This window comes from Megalobrama amblycephala, linkage group LG7 (assembly GCF_018812025.1).
Source record: "Megalobrama amblycephala isolate DHTTF-2021 linkage group LG7, ASM1881202v1, whole genome shotgun sequence".
In the NCBI taxonomy this organism is placed as follows: Eukaryota; Metazoa; Chordata; class Actinopteri; order Cypriniformes; family Xenocyprididae; genus Megalobrama; species Megalobrama amblycephala.
This window is the reverse complement of record NC_063050.1, coordinates 10,568,249-10,587,947: the sequence shown is the minus strand read 5'-3', so window position 1 is coordinate 10,587,947 and position 19,699 is coordinate 10,568,249. Positions and strand designations below refer to the sequence as shown.

General features: G+C 37.0%; 1 protein-coding gene across 1 annotated transcript in view; it reads left to right on the top strand.

Annotated features, from left to right (window-relative positions):
- Positions 1–1,932: 1,932 nt before the first annotated feature.
- LOC125273106 (B-cell receptor CD22-like) overlaps positions 1,933–19,699 on the top strand; it is a gene marked incomplete at its 5' end in the record, with an annotated part of 33,241 nt that continues 15,474 nt past the window's right edge. The window contains 4 exons of the mRNA XM_048198375.1: positions 1,933–2,278; positions 2,377–2,625; positions 5,493–5,750; positions 7,245–7,502. Of these exons, the coding sequence (XP_048054332.1) occupies positions 1,933–2,278; positions 2,377–2,625; positions 5,493–5,750; positions 7,245–7,502 (1,111 nt within the window). The remainder of the gene's footprint in view (positions 2,279–2,376; positions 2,626–5,492; positions 5,751–7,244; positions 7,503–19,699) is intronic.

Genomic DNA, 19,699 nt, shown 5'->3' with positions numbered 1-19,699 from the left:
TACAATAAACTTCTCGGGGGATGGGGACAGTCAAATCCCAGAGTGAGCTTAAAACTATTGGTGAACTAACAAATAATTGTGTCTGATTTGTCTCAGTCATTACATTTACATAAACTAATAAACTTAATGTGTTTCATATTTGTAAGTCATATGTAAATGAAATAGGTAAGATATATCTAATAATATGCAGAAAAATGCCCAGGTTATGTAACAATGCTTAGTGTTCATGTGTTTGCGCACTACTGAGTTAAAGTATTGAAAGCAGTGTCAGAGTTAATGAGATAATTAAGTTATTAATTGAGTGATGATTTACCATTATTGGAAACACCTGATGATAACAAGCAGAATCACCAAAGGAGAAAATCACATTTTTTTAGCCACCATCATGGAGATGAGTGTTTGCTTTAGTTGAGCTCTTGACCCTTGACTATTTCATATTATATTTTTTTGGGCTGTTGTAACAACTAGTCAAGAAAAGAGAAAAGATGGTCAGGTGGTGTTGGTTATGTTTTCATAATCATTATTTGATCTGAATCTCTGAGTTAGATTTACATTATTGATTACAGCAGCACTGTGATTCTACAGCAGAAGATCAGCTTTATCAATATAATCTGAATGATTTCACAAAAGTTGGACTGATTTAAAAAAAAAAAAAAAAAAGCACTTTCATTTAGAGACATAGACATCAAGAATCAGCCTGTGACCATCAAAAAGCATGTTGCAGTGCATTCTGGGAGCCACCAATCAAAATTCATCCATGGCTCCCATCATGCATTGCTGCATGAATAAATTATGAGCTGAATTGTCTTAGTAATTTCCTTTATTGTCACTATTTTTTTCTGTTTTTATGTGACTTTTTAGTAGCTTGTTTTCTAATGTTCAGAGTTGATCTGTTTATCAGAATATGTTGCTTGTCACCATCGTTGAGATTCACAGGCTGATTCGTGATGTCTGTGTGTGCCTAAAATAAAGATTTTTTTCATATATATTTAGAACAACTTTTGTGAAATCTTTTGTATTATATTGATAAAGCTGATCTTCTGCTGTAGAATCACAGATCAGACAATGTTTTTTGACAGTATTTTTCAGTTTTTAAACGGACATTTTCTGGCGCCCCTGCTGCCAGAAAATTACTGTTTTTTTAGGGGATTTTTTTTTTACAGTGTATATACACAAATTAATCATAGTATTACCACTTATAATTGCACGAAACAAAAGGCTGTGATTGCACAAGCAGTTATGAAGGTGTAACTCAGTTGTGGATGTGCCCTTCCGATAACGCACTGAAACACGGGCATACAATAATTTTATGTAGTCTGCAGATGACTTAACTGTATTTTCCTTGTCAGAGTGATTCCAATCATATTTTATATATTTCATTATTTGAGAGTGCATCAAGTTGTTTTTGACTGATTTCTTTTTTCTCTCTTCACTCGTCTGTTACGGTATGGTGGTGTAGAGATGAGGCAGATACGGATTTCCACAATAACATAGAACTTTAATCAAACAAAGGCAAGGAGAAACCAAACATACGCTTAACACAAACAGAGAACGGACAAGGAGTGCAGGGAGTGAGTGCAATGTATAGGAGTGCTGACAATAGAGTCCAGGTGCAGGTGATCCGTGATGATGGGGAGCTGACGAGGGAAGTGAGTGCAGGTGATGAAACAGGAGGATCATGGGATATGGAGTCCAGGGGAACAAGGGATCTGTAACATCGTCTGTCTCTGTACATTTATTTCTGCTTTTCTGCAACACCCTCCGTAAAAGATGATGAAGAAAATCACACTGAGATCATTTATCACTCAATAGATTCTGAGAAGATTAGCTTATACTTCCTGTTGCTGTTTTCAAATATTAATATAGTATTGTCATTTTTTCATAGTCCAGTAACTGATAAAACAACATTTTAATCTCGATGAATTCTGTGTTTCAGGGGTTTCTAGTGCTGATTGGGGTGTGAGTTACAGTCCTTCACACATCTGTGCACTAAAGAACTCATCAGTGATAATGAACTGCACTTATACGTACCCTACTGGATATAAGATCAAGAAACTGTTCTGGATCAAAACACTTGTAATAAATAATGTAGATCCTCCAGATCTGTCTGAGGACCCTGAATACAGTCAGAGGCTTCAGTATCTGGGAGATAAACAGCAGAACTGCACCATCAGACTGAGTCATGTGACACTGAAGGATTCACACGAGTACTATTTCAGATTCATCACTGATAAAGACAAATGGCTTGGTAAACCAGGAGTGACTCTTACTGTCACAGGTGACTTTCATGAGGTTTCTCTCTTTTTCTGTGCATTATGTTGAATAATAATCAGTGTATGACAGCAGCACTAGATATAATGTGTGTGTTGTGTTCAGATCTTCAGGTGGAGTCTCCTGAGAGAGTGACAGAGGGAGATTCAGTCCGTCTGACATGTAAAAGCAGCTGCACTCTGACTGACAGAGCAACATTCATCTGGTACAGAAACTCACAGCCATTAACTGAGAGAAGAGACAGAAACAATGAACTCCTGCTGCAGTCAGTCAGAAGAGAGGATGCAGGCAGATATAGCTGTGCTGTACACGGACACAATCACATCTCTCCTGCTGTTCAGCTCAATGTCATGTGTGAGTATGATAAGTAATACAATGACATGTTAATACAAATGTTGTAAAGACCTTTAAAAATGCAGCATTTCAGAAATATTAAAAATCCATATAAGCTAAATAAATTTATATATGAGTGTAATTGTAACTGTAAAATATTGTAAAAATGTTACAAAAAAAATTGCTAATAGGTTATTTCCTGTACTATATACAGGGAAAAAGATCTTACCAGACATTTAATGTAATTTTTACAGTACAACAAACCGAATTAGAAATACAGGACTGAATGTAATTGTTAATTTAATAACAAGTGATATAATTAAGAATATATCATTACTGTTTAGCTAAATGGGAAGTTCAGCATTTAAAGTATGCCATAATGTAGGGCTGCATGATATGGCCCCAAAAAAATATCATATCTCTGTATTTTTGGGCTGAATGGTGATGTATAGTCTCAGTATTTTGTACATGTTTCTATTTGAATGAAACAAATCTTTATTTATTTAAAACATGTTATTTCACATCCTGCCCAATATTGTGCTACAAACAATGTTCATATTGAAGGCTATGAAAACAAACAATGTAACCGTGTAGTCTATATGCTATTCGGTTGTTAAGTCTGATGTCATGCGGCAGCGCTTCCGGGTCCAAACGCTCTATCTCATACCACAAGAAAACAACAAATGGTGCTAATATACACACACAGTGTGGTGTAATACTACAAAACATTATAATTATAACCTTTATCTCCATACCAATATTCCAGATGGCCAGACAGTGATTCATCTTTTATAAATCGTCAAAATATTAATGTCTGTGACGCTGTGAGCATGGAGACTGTTGTGTAGACTGTAAGTATTTAAAATATTTAAAGCTGCAGTCCGCAACTTTTTTTGGTTAAAAATTATCCAAAATCAACTTCTGAACAAGTACATAACCAGCCAGTGTTCAAAACTATCAAATTATCTTGTCTCGATTCACAACGGTAAGCTTTTAATAATGTTTTATAATAAGAGCGACATGGCGGATTTCCGCGGGAAATTCAAGCATGCAGCAGTTCCTCTGTGCATCATTACGTCACGTCCGTAAACAAAGGAAGGAGTCCCGTCCAGGCTAGTTGGTTTTATCATGTGAGGAAGCTGCCGGTAGTGGCACATTTATAGCTTTTTCTCACAGCAGCTGAAAAAATTAAACTTATCACTTTGATGGTGGATTGTAATTCAGAAAGGTCCAAATGACAATCATCAGTGACAACTGGAGATTCAGCCGTAGACAAAAAGCAAAAGACTTTGGACTGGAGTGGCTACAGAAATTGAAATCTACAGGTAACGCTAATACACACTAAATACACAGTCACGCAGTGCTGATGTTGTTAACAATAACAATTTGAGAACAATATAACCGTAATAATAATTTGCACGGTTTGGTGTGATCAGAGCTAAGCGATCGTTAGATTTAATCATCATTGGCAGTGCGATTTATTGTAGGCCTAATGCTTTTTCCCTCAGTTGGTCAGAACAAAAGTGGCAGAAATGTTACTTACTTGTTCAGATGATATTTTCCAGTGAAAATTCTTATATTGGTCATACTTTCAAGAAGTAGAATCTGTGATTCTGAAGTTCAGTATCCACACCGGTGTGGTGACTGACAGCAAACATTAGATTAATTCGCGCTGACGAGCTGTGCCGAGGCACAACGCACATACAGATAACTGTTCCACATATGACTGCAATTGCATGTTTCAAACAGAGATGGCGACAAAGAAGAAAAACTGCGGACAGCAGCTTTAACTTTTTAAAATGTTTGATGTTTAATATGAATAAATAGCGCTCATAAACGGCCGCCGATGGCATTTGCAAGTGAAACGAGTTGAGGCTTGGACCCAGAAACGGCGTTCCTTATGTCACGACTTAACAAGCGGATAGCTATTTTGTGCAAAAAAGGGGTCAAATCACATTAGGCCTACATTCTAACATTGTAACATTACAATCTAAAACAAAATAATGCTTTATAAAGCAGAAGTTAAATTCACTAAACTAAAAATGAAAATAAATAAAAGCAAAAGCACAGAATAATTATTAGGTTATTTTGTTTACCCTACAATAGTCACTTTACAGTTACTGCCATCATAAAAATACACTTAGCTGTAGGTTCAAAATTCTACATATGGCACATTTATGTTCACCAACAACAAGAACAAATATTCAACAATTTTAGCAAAATGTATATTTTATTGTACTCTTATTCAATTGAGCTCCGCCTCGTTCACGGAAGTTTGTGCTTGCATAAATATCATCCACTCCTGAGAGCAAAATGGAAATATTTTCCAGACTTTCTAACATTTACAGAAGGAAGTCTATGGCTGCGTTCCACTCCACTTTTAGACATGCACCCGTGAACTTCCCTAAGCACTTCCCCTCGGGGGAATCAGCTCCAGACTCTGCTCCAGCGCCCGAGTCAGCTCCAGCCTATGAGCCCTGAACCTCCCAAAGAAATTTGGATTCACGAGGCACCTGACCTGCCGTGGATCCACGAGGCACCTGACCTGGCGTGCTGTCCCACGGCTCCTGACCCGCCATGGCATCCCAAGGCTCCTGACCCGTTGTGGATTCACAAGGCATCTTGCCCGCCATGGCATCTTACGGCTCTTGACCCGCCGTGGATCCACGAGGCACCTGACCCTCCGTGGCGTCCCACAGCTCCTGACCCGTTGTGTATTCACGAGGCATCTGACCCGCTGTGGATCCACGAGGCACCTGACCCGCCGTGGAAGTTCGTTCCTGCATCCTCTCTTGCTTGCAACTACCTGTAACAGTCTGTAAATACTACCTAGTCTGTAATGTCAAATTTACTTTGATTGTTAGTGTTTTTGTATTTTTCTGTGTTAGATCCTCCAAAGAGTGTCTCAGTGTCCATCAGTCCATCTGGTGAAATAGTGTCAGGAGATTCAGTGACTCTGATGTGCAGCAGTGATTCAAACCCTCCTGCTTTGTACTTCAGCTGGTTTAAAGGAAGAACGTTTGTAGGATCTGGAAGAATCTTCAGAATCTCAAAGATCAGCTCTGATGACAGTGGAGAATACAAGTGCAGATCCATCAATGAACATGGAGAGAAATACTCTGATAATGTGACTTTAAACGTCATGTGTGAGTTAATGATCATCTGCACATTGTTCACATATAAATTTAAAATTGTCTAATATTTATTTACTTATTTATGTATTTATATATTTATTTATCTGTTTTAGATCCTCCCAGGAACGTCTCAGCGTTAATAACTGGATCTGGTGAAATAGTGTCAGGAGATTCAGTGACTCTGATCTGCAGCAGTGATTCAAACCCTCCTGCTCTGAACTTCAGCTGGTTTAAAGGAGGAAAGTTTGTAGGATCTGGAAGAATCTTCAGCATCTCAAAGATCAGCTCTGATGACAGTGGAGAATACAAGTGCAGATCCATCAATGAACATGGAGAGAAATACTCTGATGCTGTGACTTTAAATGTCATGTGTGAGTTAATGATCATCTGCACATTGTTCACATATAAATTCACAATTTTCTGATATTTATTTATTTATTTATTTATTTATTTATTTATTTATTTATCTGTTTTAGATCCTCCCAGGAACATCTCAGTGTTGATAAATGGATCTGGTGAAATAGTGTCAGGAGATTCAGTGACTCTGATCTGCAGCAGTGATTCAAACCCTCCTGCAGAAATCAGCTGGTTTAAAGGAGGAAAGTTTGTAGGATCTGGAAGAATCTTCAACATCTCAAAGATCAGCTCTGATGACAGTGGAGAATACAAGTGCAGATCCATCAATGAACATGGAGAGAAATACTCTGATAATGTGACTTTAAACGTCATGTGTGAGTTAATGATCATCTGCACATTGTTCACATATGAATTCAAAATTTTCTGATATTTATTTATTTATTTATTTATCTATCTGTTTTAGATCCTCCCAGGAACGTCTCAGCGTTAATAACTGGATCTGGTGAAATAGTGTCAGGAGATTCAGTGACTCTGATCTGCAGCAGTGATTCAAACCCTCCTGCTCTGAACTTCAGCTGGTTTAAAGGAGAAAAGTTTGTAGGATCTGGAAGAATCTTCAGCATCTCAAAGATCAGCTCTGATGACAGTGGAGAATACAAGTGCAGATCCATCAACGAACATGGAGAGAAATACTCTGATGTTGTGACTTTAAACATCATGTGTGAGTTATCTGAACATTGTTCACATATAAATTCATAATTTTATATTTATTTATTTACTTATTTATTTTTGTCTCTTTTAGACCCTCCCAGGAGCGTCTCAGTGTCCATCAGTCCATCTGGTGAAATAGTGTCAGGAGATTCAGTGACTCTGATCTGCAGCAGTGATTCAAACCCTCCTGCTCTGAACTTCAGCTGGTTTAAAGGAGGAAAGTTTGTAGGATCTGGAAGAATCTTCAGCATCTTAAAGATCAGCTCTGATGACAGTGGAGAATACAAGTGCAGATCCATCAATGAACATGGAGAGAAATACTCTGATAATGTGACTTTAAACGTCATGTGTGAGTTAATGATCATCTGCACATTGTTCACATATAAATTCAAAATTGTCTAATAAATATTTGTTTATTTATTTATTTATCTGTTTTAGATCCTCCTAGGAACGTGTTAGTGTTGATAAACGGATCTGGTGAAATAGTGTCAGGAGATTCAGTGACTCTGATCTGCAGCAGTGATTCAAACCCTCCTGCTCTGAACTTCAGCTGGTTTAAAGGAGGAACGTTTGTAGGATCTGGAAGAATCTACAGCATCTCAAAGATCAGCTCTGATGACAGTGGAGAATACAAGTGCAGATCCATCAATGAACATGGAGAGAAATACTCTGATAATGTGACTTTAAACGTCATGTGTGAGTTAATGATTATCTGCACATTGTTCACATATAAATTCAAAATTTTCTAATATTTATTTACTTATTTATGTATTTATTTATCTGTTTTAGATCCTCCCAGGAACGTCTCAGCGTTAATAACTGGATCTGGTGAAATAGTGTCAGGAGATTCAGTGACTCTGATCTGCAGCAGTGATTCAAACCCTCCTGCAGAAATCAGCTGGTTTAAAGGAGGAACGTTTGTAGGATCTGGAAGAATCTACAACATCTCAAAGATCAGCTCTGATGACAGTGGAGAATACAAGTGCAGATCCATCAATGAACATGGAGAGAAACACTCTGATGCTGTGACTTTAAACATCATGTGTGAGTTATCTGAACATTGTTCACATATAAATTCACAATTTTATATTTATTTACTTATTTATTTTTGTCTCTTTTAGACCCTCCCAGGAGCATCTCAGTGTCCATCAGTCCATCTGGTGAAATAGTGTCAGGAGATTCAGTGACTCTGATCTGCAGCAGTGATTCAAACCCTCCTGCACAAATCAGCTGGTTTAAAGGAGGAACGTTTGTAGGATCTGGAAGAATCTACAGCATCTCAAAGATCAGCTCTGATGACAGTGGAGAATACAAGTGCAGATCCATCAATAAACATGGACAGAAATACTCTGATGCTGTGACTTTAAACATCATGTGTGAGTTAATGATCACCTGAACATTGTTCACATATAAATTCACAATTTTATAATATTTATTTATTTATGTGGCCTCTTACCCTTCAATATTATGTATGGAAATAATACACAGCCACAACATCTAAAGCAAAGGGGTTCTTTTATTCCTGACTGGGCCTAAAAAGGGCCACAGCATTAATGTATTCTTTGTTCAGGGCAAAATAAACAGTTTTAGAAAATCCAATTAAAGTTAAAGTTGGCTTATATAATCCAAAAAATCTAACAAAACCACCCCACTTGACTCCAATGGATACCAAAAAAGAGCAGTAAGTACTAGAAAAATTCTAAAACATGAAATGGGTTCTTTACATCGATAACCCCTATTCAAAACACCAGATCACCAGTCCAATTTCACTGGAAATAGTGCAAACAATGTTAAAAAAAAAAACATTACAGGTGTGCAAAACAATGGTAGTGGACTACACGTGCCTAAATGAAACAAATAGAACACAGAATAAATGAGAAAACAGCACATTTTACCACATTAATACATCACACATATTATCTCTCACACTTTAACCCCCTTTGTATAAATGAATCTGTAACCAAAGACAACAGTATGCACTCAATACAGAATACAAAGCTTTTTATGTCTTAAACTTACATACTTTATATTAATAAAATGAGCAAAACTCACTTTTTGAGTCACAGAATAAGCTCACGTGGTAACTGGCACACGTGTGATCACATATATCGTTGCTCTCCCCTCTAACACAGCATAAAGGGCAAAAATTACTGTATGTTCAGCTAAGAAATAAACAGCGCTATTTAACATTTTAACAACTTTCACAAGAGTTTATATACCCGTTTATATACAGGTTGATATAAAACTGGAAGTTTCCTCTCTTTGATAGTTTTATCAACTATTTCTTCCTCTTTTAACTCCCGTTTTGAACTGCGCGTTCTCTCAGTCTGACGTGCACTCCTCTCTGACGCATACACAAACTCTTAAAGGGGACAGCACACATACTTGAGTCGGAGCAAACATAAAGGTGATCCGCCAGGGGGGGAATTAATCAAATAGCAAATATTATTCTTGCCCCAGTTACATTCATTCATCTATCTATCTATCTATCTATCTATCTATCTATCTATCTATCTATCTATCTATCTATCTATCTATCTATCTATCTATCTATCTATCTATCTATCTATCTATCTATCTATCTATCTATCTATCTATCTATCTATCTATCTATCTATTTATCTGTTTTAGATACTCCCAGGAACACCACAGTGTTGATAAATGGATCTGGTGAAATAGTGTCAGGAGATTCAGTGACTCTGATCTGCAGCAGTGATTCAAACCCTCCTGCAGAAATCAGCTGGTTTAAAGGAGGAACGTTTGTAGGATCTGGAAGAATCTTCAGCATCTCAAAGATCAGATCTGATGACAGTGGAGAATACAAGTGCAGATCCAGAAACAAACATGGAGAGAAATACTCTGATGCTGTGACTTTAAACGTCATGTGTGAGTTTTATGAATCAAATTTTGTATTTTAACCACATAAACCTGTTTACTTCCTTATTTGTCATTATATGTTGTCTTATCTAGTCCTGTTAAACTTTAGTGTGTGTTTTTTTCTGTATTTCAGCCATCAGATGTTTCTCGTCTGTAGCTGTTGCTGCTGATGTTACTGTTGGTGTTTTACTCGGTGGAGCATCAGGTGCTTTCGTCATGTACATTTGGTAAGATGTTCCTTTAAAATATTTACTTTGTATGTATGAAGTTTAATTTATTACACTCAAGTTAAGTCAGCGGTGTCCAGTCCTGCTCCTGGAGGATCCCCAAAACACACTGAACAGCTAATCAAAGTCAGGGATGGGCAGTATTTATGATACATGTATTTCAAATATGTATTTCAAATACAAAATAGTATTTTGTAATTTGTATTTGATTGGGTTGATGAAAATAGCTTCGTATTTTGTATCAAAATACTTTAGTGTTTTGTATTTTTGTAATACTGTAAAATACTTTGTAAGGAGTCTACATGATGACATCATAAAATTGGTTTAGTTTTGGTAGCCTAGGCTAAATAGTTTACCAATTTACATATTGTTCCTGAAAACTATTGTACCGAGCGGCAGCCCCCTATATTTATGATTAACAATCAATTGATTAATTAGTTAGAAACTAGTTGCCATGAATACAGGAGCCATCAGTTGTCTTATAATTGACTTGTTTGTCATTGAGTCAGTGTTGCTGATGCAAAGTAGGTCCTTCGTTACCAAACATCAAGTAACTAAATTAGGATACAATTATGAGTCATTCGCAAACATTAAACTGTTGGTTACTTTACAGGGGTGGTTCAGTGTTTTTTTTTCTAGGCTTGATTGTATTTTTGGGGCACAGTTTAGCATGTCTTAATGCTTCGTTTTTTTGAAAACACTGTATTTTTCATATATTTTAGCTTTATTCTACACCTTTGTTTCCACTGTCATATGAACGGCTCGTTTGACTTTCTGCTTCTATGAAGCCGCTCCCTCCGAAATACGCAATGTGCTCAGATTGGTTAGCAGGTTGGTAGCTGGCCCAGTGTATCATGATTCGCTGAAGCGCCCGGAAATGCCACACCCCTTATTCGTTGCTTCGGTGGAAATGTAAATAATGGCATCTATACCGCTGTATCAAATTGAGCCGAATCAGACTCAGATGAAGAGGGTCAAGCAGAATCTCTGCAATCGCGGCTTTTAAAGGACGTTTATGAATGGTACTTATTTTTTTTTTTATTTGTGTCAAAGTGTTTAGATGCTGTCACTGCTGTTTGTTAGCTTTCAATATACAGTTTTATCCTAATTAAAGCTTTACTGTAGCCAAATACATGACTGAGTAGTAGCATTTTTGTAAAGGTATTGTTTAATTTATAGCATGAACAACTGTTTGTCTATGAACATAGACGTTTGTTGTTGAAGTATGCACTACAATTTAGCTAACTGGCTAGTGAAGCAAAAACGAGTTGCTCTTTGTTTATGTCCTTGATGCAACCAAAAATAGCGACAGAACTATACCTTTAAAAGACATGTACAAACAATAAAACATACTTACAGTTTGAAGCCAATAAACAGCAGCTTCTGCTTTTAAAGTGTGAACTGCTTCTTTCAGTAAAAGCCTTTGTGCAAATCCAGCATTGAACTCGTGTAGATTCTGGAAGTGTCTTAAGCGCCGTATCCAGTGTAGAAAATATCACAGATTATAATGGGTTCTATTATCTTTTTCCGGTGTACACAACTCTTCCGTTTCCACATGCTGCGCTACATGGCCTCGCCCACTTTGTTCCCGGGGGCGTGTTTTGCAGGGTTTATGATGTCACCAACCCCGGAAAGAAGCTTGTTGTAGTCCAAACTGGTTGTTTTTGTAGGCATTAAACTGCCATAACTTTAAAAGACAATATCTCCGTTTACATTGAACTTTCAGCGCTGTAACTTTGCAGATACTGTTTATGCTCAAGCAGCAACATTACACACTAACTAAAGTTAAAAAAGTGAAATCGCATTGAACCACCCCTTTAAAACTAAACATCTGGGAGATCACAGGGATATGTGAATATTTGATCTGTTAAAGCCACAATATATAAATTTTCGCCACTAGAGGTCGCTTATTCAAAACTAAAGCATAGCCCGATGACACCTTGGCCGTTTCTCAATATGCGTACTTGTCTGTACTTGTGTTGTTGTGTACTTGTGAAACGTCATCAGTCGCTGTCCAAGTACTGTTCCAATTCAAAGTTCGCATCTAGCCAAGTTCAGTTCAAATCCCCGGATGTGTTCTTGATCCGCCCCTTTTATCGAGGATGCATCGAGAGGTGACTTGTGCAGACTTGAGACAGCCAGGTATCCCAGAATGCATCTCGCACTAACCAGCAAGCGTCAATAGTAAAGGAGAAAGCCCGCATAATTTACTGTTATTATGTCATGATATGTAGTTTTAAGAGTTTTTCAGGCGAGAATGTGCTGGTTTAAAGCTCAAATTTGTGGTTTATTGATAAAGATTGCGCCTTTCTGACAATTTGATCTGACGTTGTCAGAGTTGTGAGATCCAGGCGATCACCGGACGCTCAGCGCTCATGTACCCAGCCGAGAGCAGCCTTACCTCGGCTAGTCCTTCTGACTTTTGCCGCTGGCTCCGTTTTGGCTGAGGGCAACATGACGTTTCATAACTTTATATATGGCTATTTAACTTTTGTATACTAAAGCGCTGATTTTGTACACTTGACTGAATTGTTTGCTTTATTTCTTATTGTATATTCTTACCTTTTATAATGGCTATTATTGATCATTAAAACTGACATAAAACAAATAGGTTTTGTTTTATGTTATAGCCTATTTCATTTTATTACAGTGAAGTTAATCAGAGTATGCACAAATAGTATTACATTAAATATTTTTGAAATATATACGAAAAGAGGCAGGGTTGTTTAATACTGTATTTCGTTTTGTTATAAATATATATGCAGATATTGCAGATAATCAATCACTCGTTGCCTGAGACTATTAATATGTTTTTGTTTGTTTTTTTAAATAAAACGAAAAGAGGCAGAGTGGTGTTTTATAACAAATTTCGTTCTATTGTTGGCTAAAATATACATAAAGAGATAACCGGAGAAGCCAGAGCGAGCTGAGTGACATTATCAAGAACGCTGCTGTTCCATTTGCAGAATCCAGAGGTGGAGATTCCAGGGGTCAGAAAGTAAAAGTCCTGCCATATTTTTATTCCACCCACTGAAGCATTAATGAGATAATTAAGTGATAAATTGAGAGATGATTGAGCATTATTGAAGACACCTGATGATAACAAGCAGAATCACCAAAGGAGAAAATCACTATTTTTAAGTTACCATCATCGAGGTCAGGGTTTGTTTTAGTTGAGCTCTTGACCCTTGCCTTTTTAGTATTAGATTTTGTTTGGGCAGTTTTAACTGCATTAAAACCAACCAGACAAGCAAAGTTAAAAGATGATCAGGTGTTGTTGGTTAAGTTTTCTCAAAATCATTATTTGATCTGAATCACTGAGCTCATTTAGAGCCCAATCTCTGAGTTTTACATTATTGATTACAGCAGCACTGTGATTCTGCAGAAGATCAGCTTATACAATACAGAATTTTTTTTTTTTTTTTTTTAAAGTTGTCCTTATCACAAAAAAAAAAAAAAAAATTATTTTAGGCACACACAGACATCAAGTATCAGCCTGTGAATCTCAACAACGGTGACAAGCAACATATTCTGATCAACAGATCAACTCTGAACATTAGAAAACAAGCTACTAAAAAGTCACAGAAAAACAGCAAAATTTTAATAGTGAGAATAAATGAAATTACTAAGACAATTAAGCTCATAATTTATTCATGCAGCAATGCATGATGGGAGCCATGGATGAATTTTGATTGGTGGCTCCCAGAATGCACTGCAACATGCTTTATGATGGCCACCACTGTTGAGATTCACAGGATGATTCTTGATGTCTGTGTGTTTAAATGAGCTGTGCTTTTTTTTTTTTTTTAAATCAGAACTCTTACAATACTTTTTTTTTTAAGCTGATCTTGTGCTGTAGAATCACAGTTCTGCTGTAATCAATAATGTAAATCTAACTCAGAGATGGAGCTCTAAATGAGTTCAGTGATTCAGATCAAATAATGTTTGTGTAAAAACATAACCAACAACACCTGATCATCTCTTAACTTTGCTTGTCTGTTTGGTTTTAATGCAGTTAAAACTGCCCAAACAAAATCTAATATTAAAAAGTCAAGGATCAAGAGCTCAACTAAAACAAACCCTGACCTCGATGATGGTAACTTAAAAATTGCGATTTTCTCCTTTGGTGATTCTGCTTGTTATCATCAGGTGTCTTCAATAATGCTCAATCATCACTCAATTAATCACTTATTTATCTCATTAATGCTTCAGTGGGTGGAATAAAAATATGGCAGGACTTTTACTTTCTGACCCCTGGAATCTCCACCTCTGGCAGAATCACCGGACTTCTGTTCTCCCGTCCACGGGAGTTCGTTCTCCTGAGTCGAACTTGCCAAGTCCTAACTACCAAGTACGCGAGTCTGAAGTTTGCGAACTTGGTTTTGAGAAATGGCCCTTGATTTGGAGGTGGAGGTGTTGTCTTTACGTATGGAAGCCCGTTTCCGCCACAAAAAAAAAAAAAAAAAAAAAAAGATTAGTTGCGATTTTTTATCTCAGAATTCTGACTTTTTTTTCTCGCAATTTCTACTTTATATCTCAGAATTGTGACTTTATAACTCGCAATTGCGACTTTATGGCGGCAAACCATATTAGAGGAGCAAATTCACAACTTATAAGCAGCCCCTATGAACACGTTAAGCTTTTTCCTTGAAAATAAAACAAGCGCTTAATGTATAAAGATACTGATATTAAATGACCAATAAAGATTATGCAGACAAGCAGGTCAGGCCGAATATAAAGGCAATGCGCTTTCAATGTTTAGCGTTATAGAAAACCGTTATAAACGCTTAACATAAAAATATTGTCCTTCCACTTTGTTTACGTTGCCGTTGTCTCGGCAGATGCTGTTGATGACAAGAAAATGTGCGAGAAAATAGTTTCTCCTGGTTGTTGTTTTAGCAGGATTAAGCCACAAGCATTAATGTCCAGCAACGCGACTCTAACGCATTGCTTTCAATGAGAATTGAGAAATATTTCATGTCAAACCTCCACTGAGGCAAAGGGCGTGGGAATTTTGTCTTCATGAAAATCACATATTCGGGTATAATTTTGTCATCATAACAAATGTTGGTATATTTTCAATTTGAACAGCATAAGTGACTGCTAATCCCAAACAATTTCTCAATATTAAAAAAATATAAAACACCTAACAGAGCCAGACAAAAAGTCGTTTTGGACTTTATTCATATAAAAAAAGAGTAAAAAGCAAAATGACGGGATTAGACCACAAGCGGGAACTCGATAATGTTAGAGCGCTAAACAAGAGGCTATAAGGTTTAGAAATGTAATGTTTAGGTTAAAGTATAAATGTACAAATAATAATAATAATAGTAATTTAATAAATAGTAAGCATTTAGGTAGGCTATTGAAGCGAATCATTCTATTGATGCCAGAGGAAAAGGCACTAGAGGGCGCTTTAGCATCTGTGTGTATGACGCAAAACACTGGAAATTAAATTTAGCTTTTTTACGTATTAAAAAAACAAGATGTATATCATTTATATTATTTTAAAAAATAATAATAATCTTGCATAAGGAAAATTAGCTTGTATCTGCTAATTCTATTCATCAGTGTTAAAATAAAAAACAAAGAAACTGCATTTTCCATATTTCATTTCTGGTTTAAAAAAGAAAAAATGAATGCACGCAAAAGTACATGGACCAAACGGGCTTCCATATTTACGTCCACAGCCAGTGGAAAAGAATCGGGATGGGACTCAGGTAGAAATCATGTTCATGGATGAGATTATTAATGTTACTGTAGTATGAAACGGAGCATGGCCAAATGCTGTGAGGGCGACAGCAGCAGATCTTTTAATATGCCGCAGTCGCTGCTTCCACTTCTTCTGGTCATGTGCACTTCGGGTAAAGCAGCGCTGTTTTATCATATTAGATACATTTGTGTGTTGAAAGTTGTTGTAATGATGTCATTGAGAGGTGACGCATGGACATGGTCCGTGTCTTCAGTAAAATTGCTTTTTTTCTGGATTTAAACATTACTTGAATAATTTGGGATAATGTGAGTACACAAGTCAAAAAACTATACAACACTGTTCTAGTGGTTATTGGATATTTTAATCTAAAAATCCTACATATTGTGCCTTTAATTGGTTGCATATGTCAGATTTATTGCATGACTCGGGCAGAGAAATGCTGTGTTATCAAACATTGTTTACTTAATCAACTGAGTCAGTAATGGTGAAGGGATCAATCAAATGGGCCAATTGATGGAAGGTTTGTGAAGAAATTTCATGCTCCCTTGGAAAGGTTTTTTTTTTTTTTTTACTATTTTTAAAATACAAAAATACAGTTTTTTTTTTTTTTTTTTTTTTTTTTTGATGTTGTGGCTGCTGTATTTTGAAGTTTATTTTGATACATTATATGTATTTGGTATTTTATTTTAAAATACATTTTGATGTATTTTTGCCCAACCCTGATCAAGGTCTTATACTAGACATACTAGAAACTTTCAGGCAGGAGCGTTGAGTCAAATTCAGGACAGAGTCTGGACTCCACTGGTTTAACTCACTCACACATCTTTAAATGTGCTGTTTATTCATCTTTCTTCTGACAGTCTTACTAGAAGAATGAAAAGAAGATCTGCTGTGAAGGAGGTGAGATGATCAAAATTATTTACAGTGTTTTCCTGCAGGCAGAGATGTTTCCTACAGCCATTATGAGCCGTTCAGAGATATTAAGAGTAAAAGACACGAGTCTCGAGTCCAAACACCTGATTATTCAGTTCTAGATCCAGTAAACTGTTTTCCATCAAGATCCTCTAAACATTACAGTCAGTTCAGTTAGACTATCAGATTTAAAACATGAACTCTCAATGTTTGTGTCCTTCTGTCTCTCCTGTAGATCTCTGATCCCAATGAAGACACATATACAGCTCTTGAGCTCAAGTCCACGACCTCTGACCTGTACGACACACTCACAGTAAGTGAGACGTCACAGTCAGATGATCCATCACAGATGATCACATGACCGATCTCTCTCTCTTTCACACAGACGGTTCATCCCAGAGCTCCTGAAGACTCCTGCAGGACTCTTGATCCTCAGAGCTTTTCTAAACATGAGAATCCATCAGTGAGTGTCTGAACCTGCAGCTCTTCTCAATATCATCCATCAAACTCTCTTCAGCTCTAGTGTGATTGATTTGTGGATCTTGTGAAAGGTTTATAATGTTGATGAACTTCAGTCAGTCTTTCTTCATCTTATTGTTTGTTCAGATCAACAGGAAGATGCTGCAGTAAGAGGCGGGGCATGAAGGAACCAATCCTGAGCTCTGTGGGCGGAGCCACATATGATTGACAGGATCACCAGTGTTGAGTCTAACAATATGTATACACAAAATGTATAGTTGAAGAAACATGATGTAACAGTGGAATTAAATTAAAGTTAAACAATGGTGAATTGTCATTGTGAAAAAATAGATAATGTTAAGCAACACACCTTAAATGATGTTGTTTTTCTCTCATTTTACAACATTTTCCTGTTTTTAAATCATAATCGATCATTTTACCCTGAAACACTGAACAAAATCATAATTAAGCAAGGAAAATGTATCATTTTTTTGCTCTCAAAGTGCTCAATATTATCAGCTTCAGTTATTGTCTTTTGTGTTCCTGTAACTTTTCCTTTAAGTGATCAGTTTAATTGTGATTGTCCAATATGTGCTTGTACAAACCTTATGGGCACATTGATACTGCATATATATCGATACTGACAAGCTACTTATTTGGTATTGATTCCATTAAAAATATCTATATTAAAATTATATTACCAAACATGGGTTTCTGTATCACTTTCACATGTTTTCAGTACTTTTTAAATGTTTGCTCTAAAACACACATTTAGCTTTTTTTTTTTTTAAATAAACTTTATTTTAAAAAAATCACATACCTATTTAAGAAATAATTGCTAATTATTTATATTTATATTGTTAAATTTTCGAATTTAAAAAGTTTGGTATCGCCCATCCCTAACAAACTCTCAAACTACCACCAGAGGTCACCATCTCCTGCTACTGACATCAACCTTGATGAGAGTCACCTGTAAATCACAATCATTCATCTTCATTCTTCAACATAGTTCCTTTAGTTCCAGTAAGGTTCTTGATGAGAGAGGGACACCTCCATTGCTGGCTTTTAAAAACAGTGTTAACCACACAGAGTTCTTCACTGTAAGGCTAAAAGTGCTTGTGATATTTTATTCTGATGTCGGTCAGAATGACTCTGAACCGTTGAATGAGGAAGATGATCTCCAGTCCCTGATCGACCAGAAGATGGACCAAATGTTACAGAACAATAGGAGACATTACCACACTCTAGAGGACTTTCAAAGCATTGAGAGAAATAATAATATGAACACAGTATAGGCTATATCTGCAGGAGCAGTTGTTGTTGCTCCTGCTCTGGATTTACCTTTTCTAGGGGACAAAATAATGCTATCAGTGCAAACAACAGCAATAGGAGGAGTGATGGCAAGAATGAGAGCAGGTGGAAACCAGAGATACTTGATACACTCTTAAAAATAAAGGTTCATTATTGGCACTGATGTTTCCATGAAGAACCTTTAAAGGGTTAGTTCACCCAAAAATGAAAATTCTGTCATTAATTACTCACCCGCGTGTCATTCCACACCCATAAGACCTTTGTTCATCTTCAGAACACAAATTAAGATATTTTTAATGAAATCTGAGAGCTTTCTGTTCCTGAGCACACGTGACAGATGTGAAAGGGTCTGGAGAAGCCGTGGGGAACGTCATGCTGCCTGTAACATTGGTGGAGGGTCAGAGATGGTCTGGGGAGGCGTATCCATGGAGGGACGCTCAGACCTCTACAGGCTAGACAATGGCACCCTGACTGCCATTAGGTATCGGGATGAAATCCTTGGACCCATTGTCAGACCCTACGCTGGTGCAGTGGGTCCTGGGTTCCTCCTGGTGCATGACAATACCCGGCCTCACGTGGCGAGAGCATGCAGGAGGATGGAGGGTGAAGGAATTGATAGCATTGAAAGGCCCCCACACTCGCCTGACCTAAATCCAATACAGCTCCTCTGGGACATTATGTTTCGGTCCATCCAATGCCGCCAGGTTGCACCTAAGACTGTCCAGGAGCTCAGTGGTCCAGATCTGGGAGGAAATACCCCAGGACACCATCCGTTGTCTCATTAGGAGCATGTCCCGATGTTGTCAGGCATGCATACAAGCACACGGGGGCCGTACAAACTACTGAGTACCATTTTTAGTTGCTGCAATGAAATTTCAGCAATATAGACTAGCTTGCTGCATCATTTCCTCACTTTGCTTTTCAGGGTGTCTTTGAATTCAGTTCTCTGTAGGTTGACAATTTTCATTTGGTATCCTTTCATTCCGAACACATTACCCAGTCCGTATCAGTTTAGATATCCAGCATGATGTTTTTCCCCATTGAGATCTGGTGTGTTTTCAAAGTGTTCCTTTAGTTTTTTGAGCAGTGTGTATTGAATATATTTAAGTTAACCTAAAAAAAAGACCATTCTTTTTCTTTTGATTTAGTCCAGTAATGTTGTTCTCTTGTTGAGGGAGGGACAGTGATATTTCTGCAACTGTGTAAAAACAGTGTTAACCACAGTCTGTCAGTTTAAAGCTAAAGTGCTTGTGTTAAAACAGTCAGTCATTTGGTTGCTGTTGATCTGATGAGCTTCAACACGGTAAGACAAACACATTCATACTTCAATAAAAACTGATGATTATTTCTATAGATGAAGCTCATATAACACATGATTCCTGACATGAGAAATA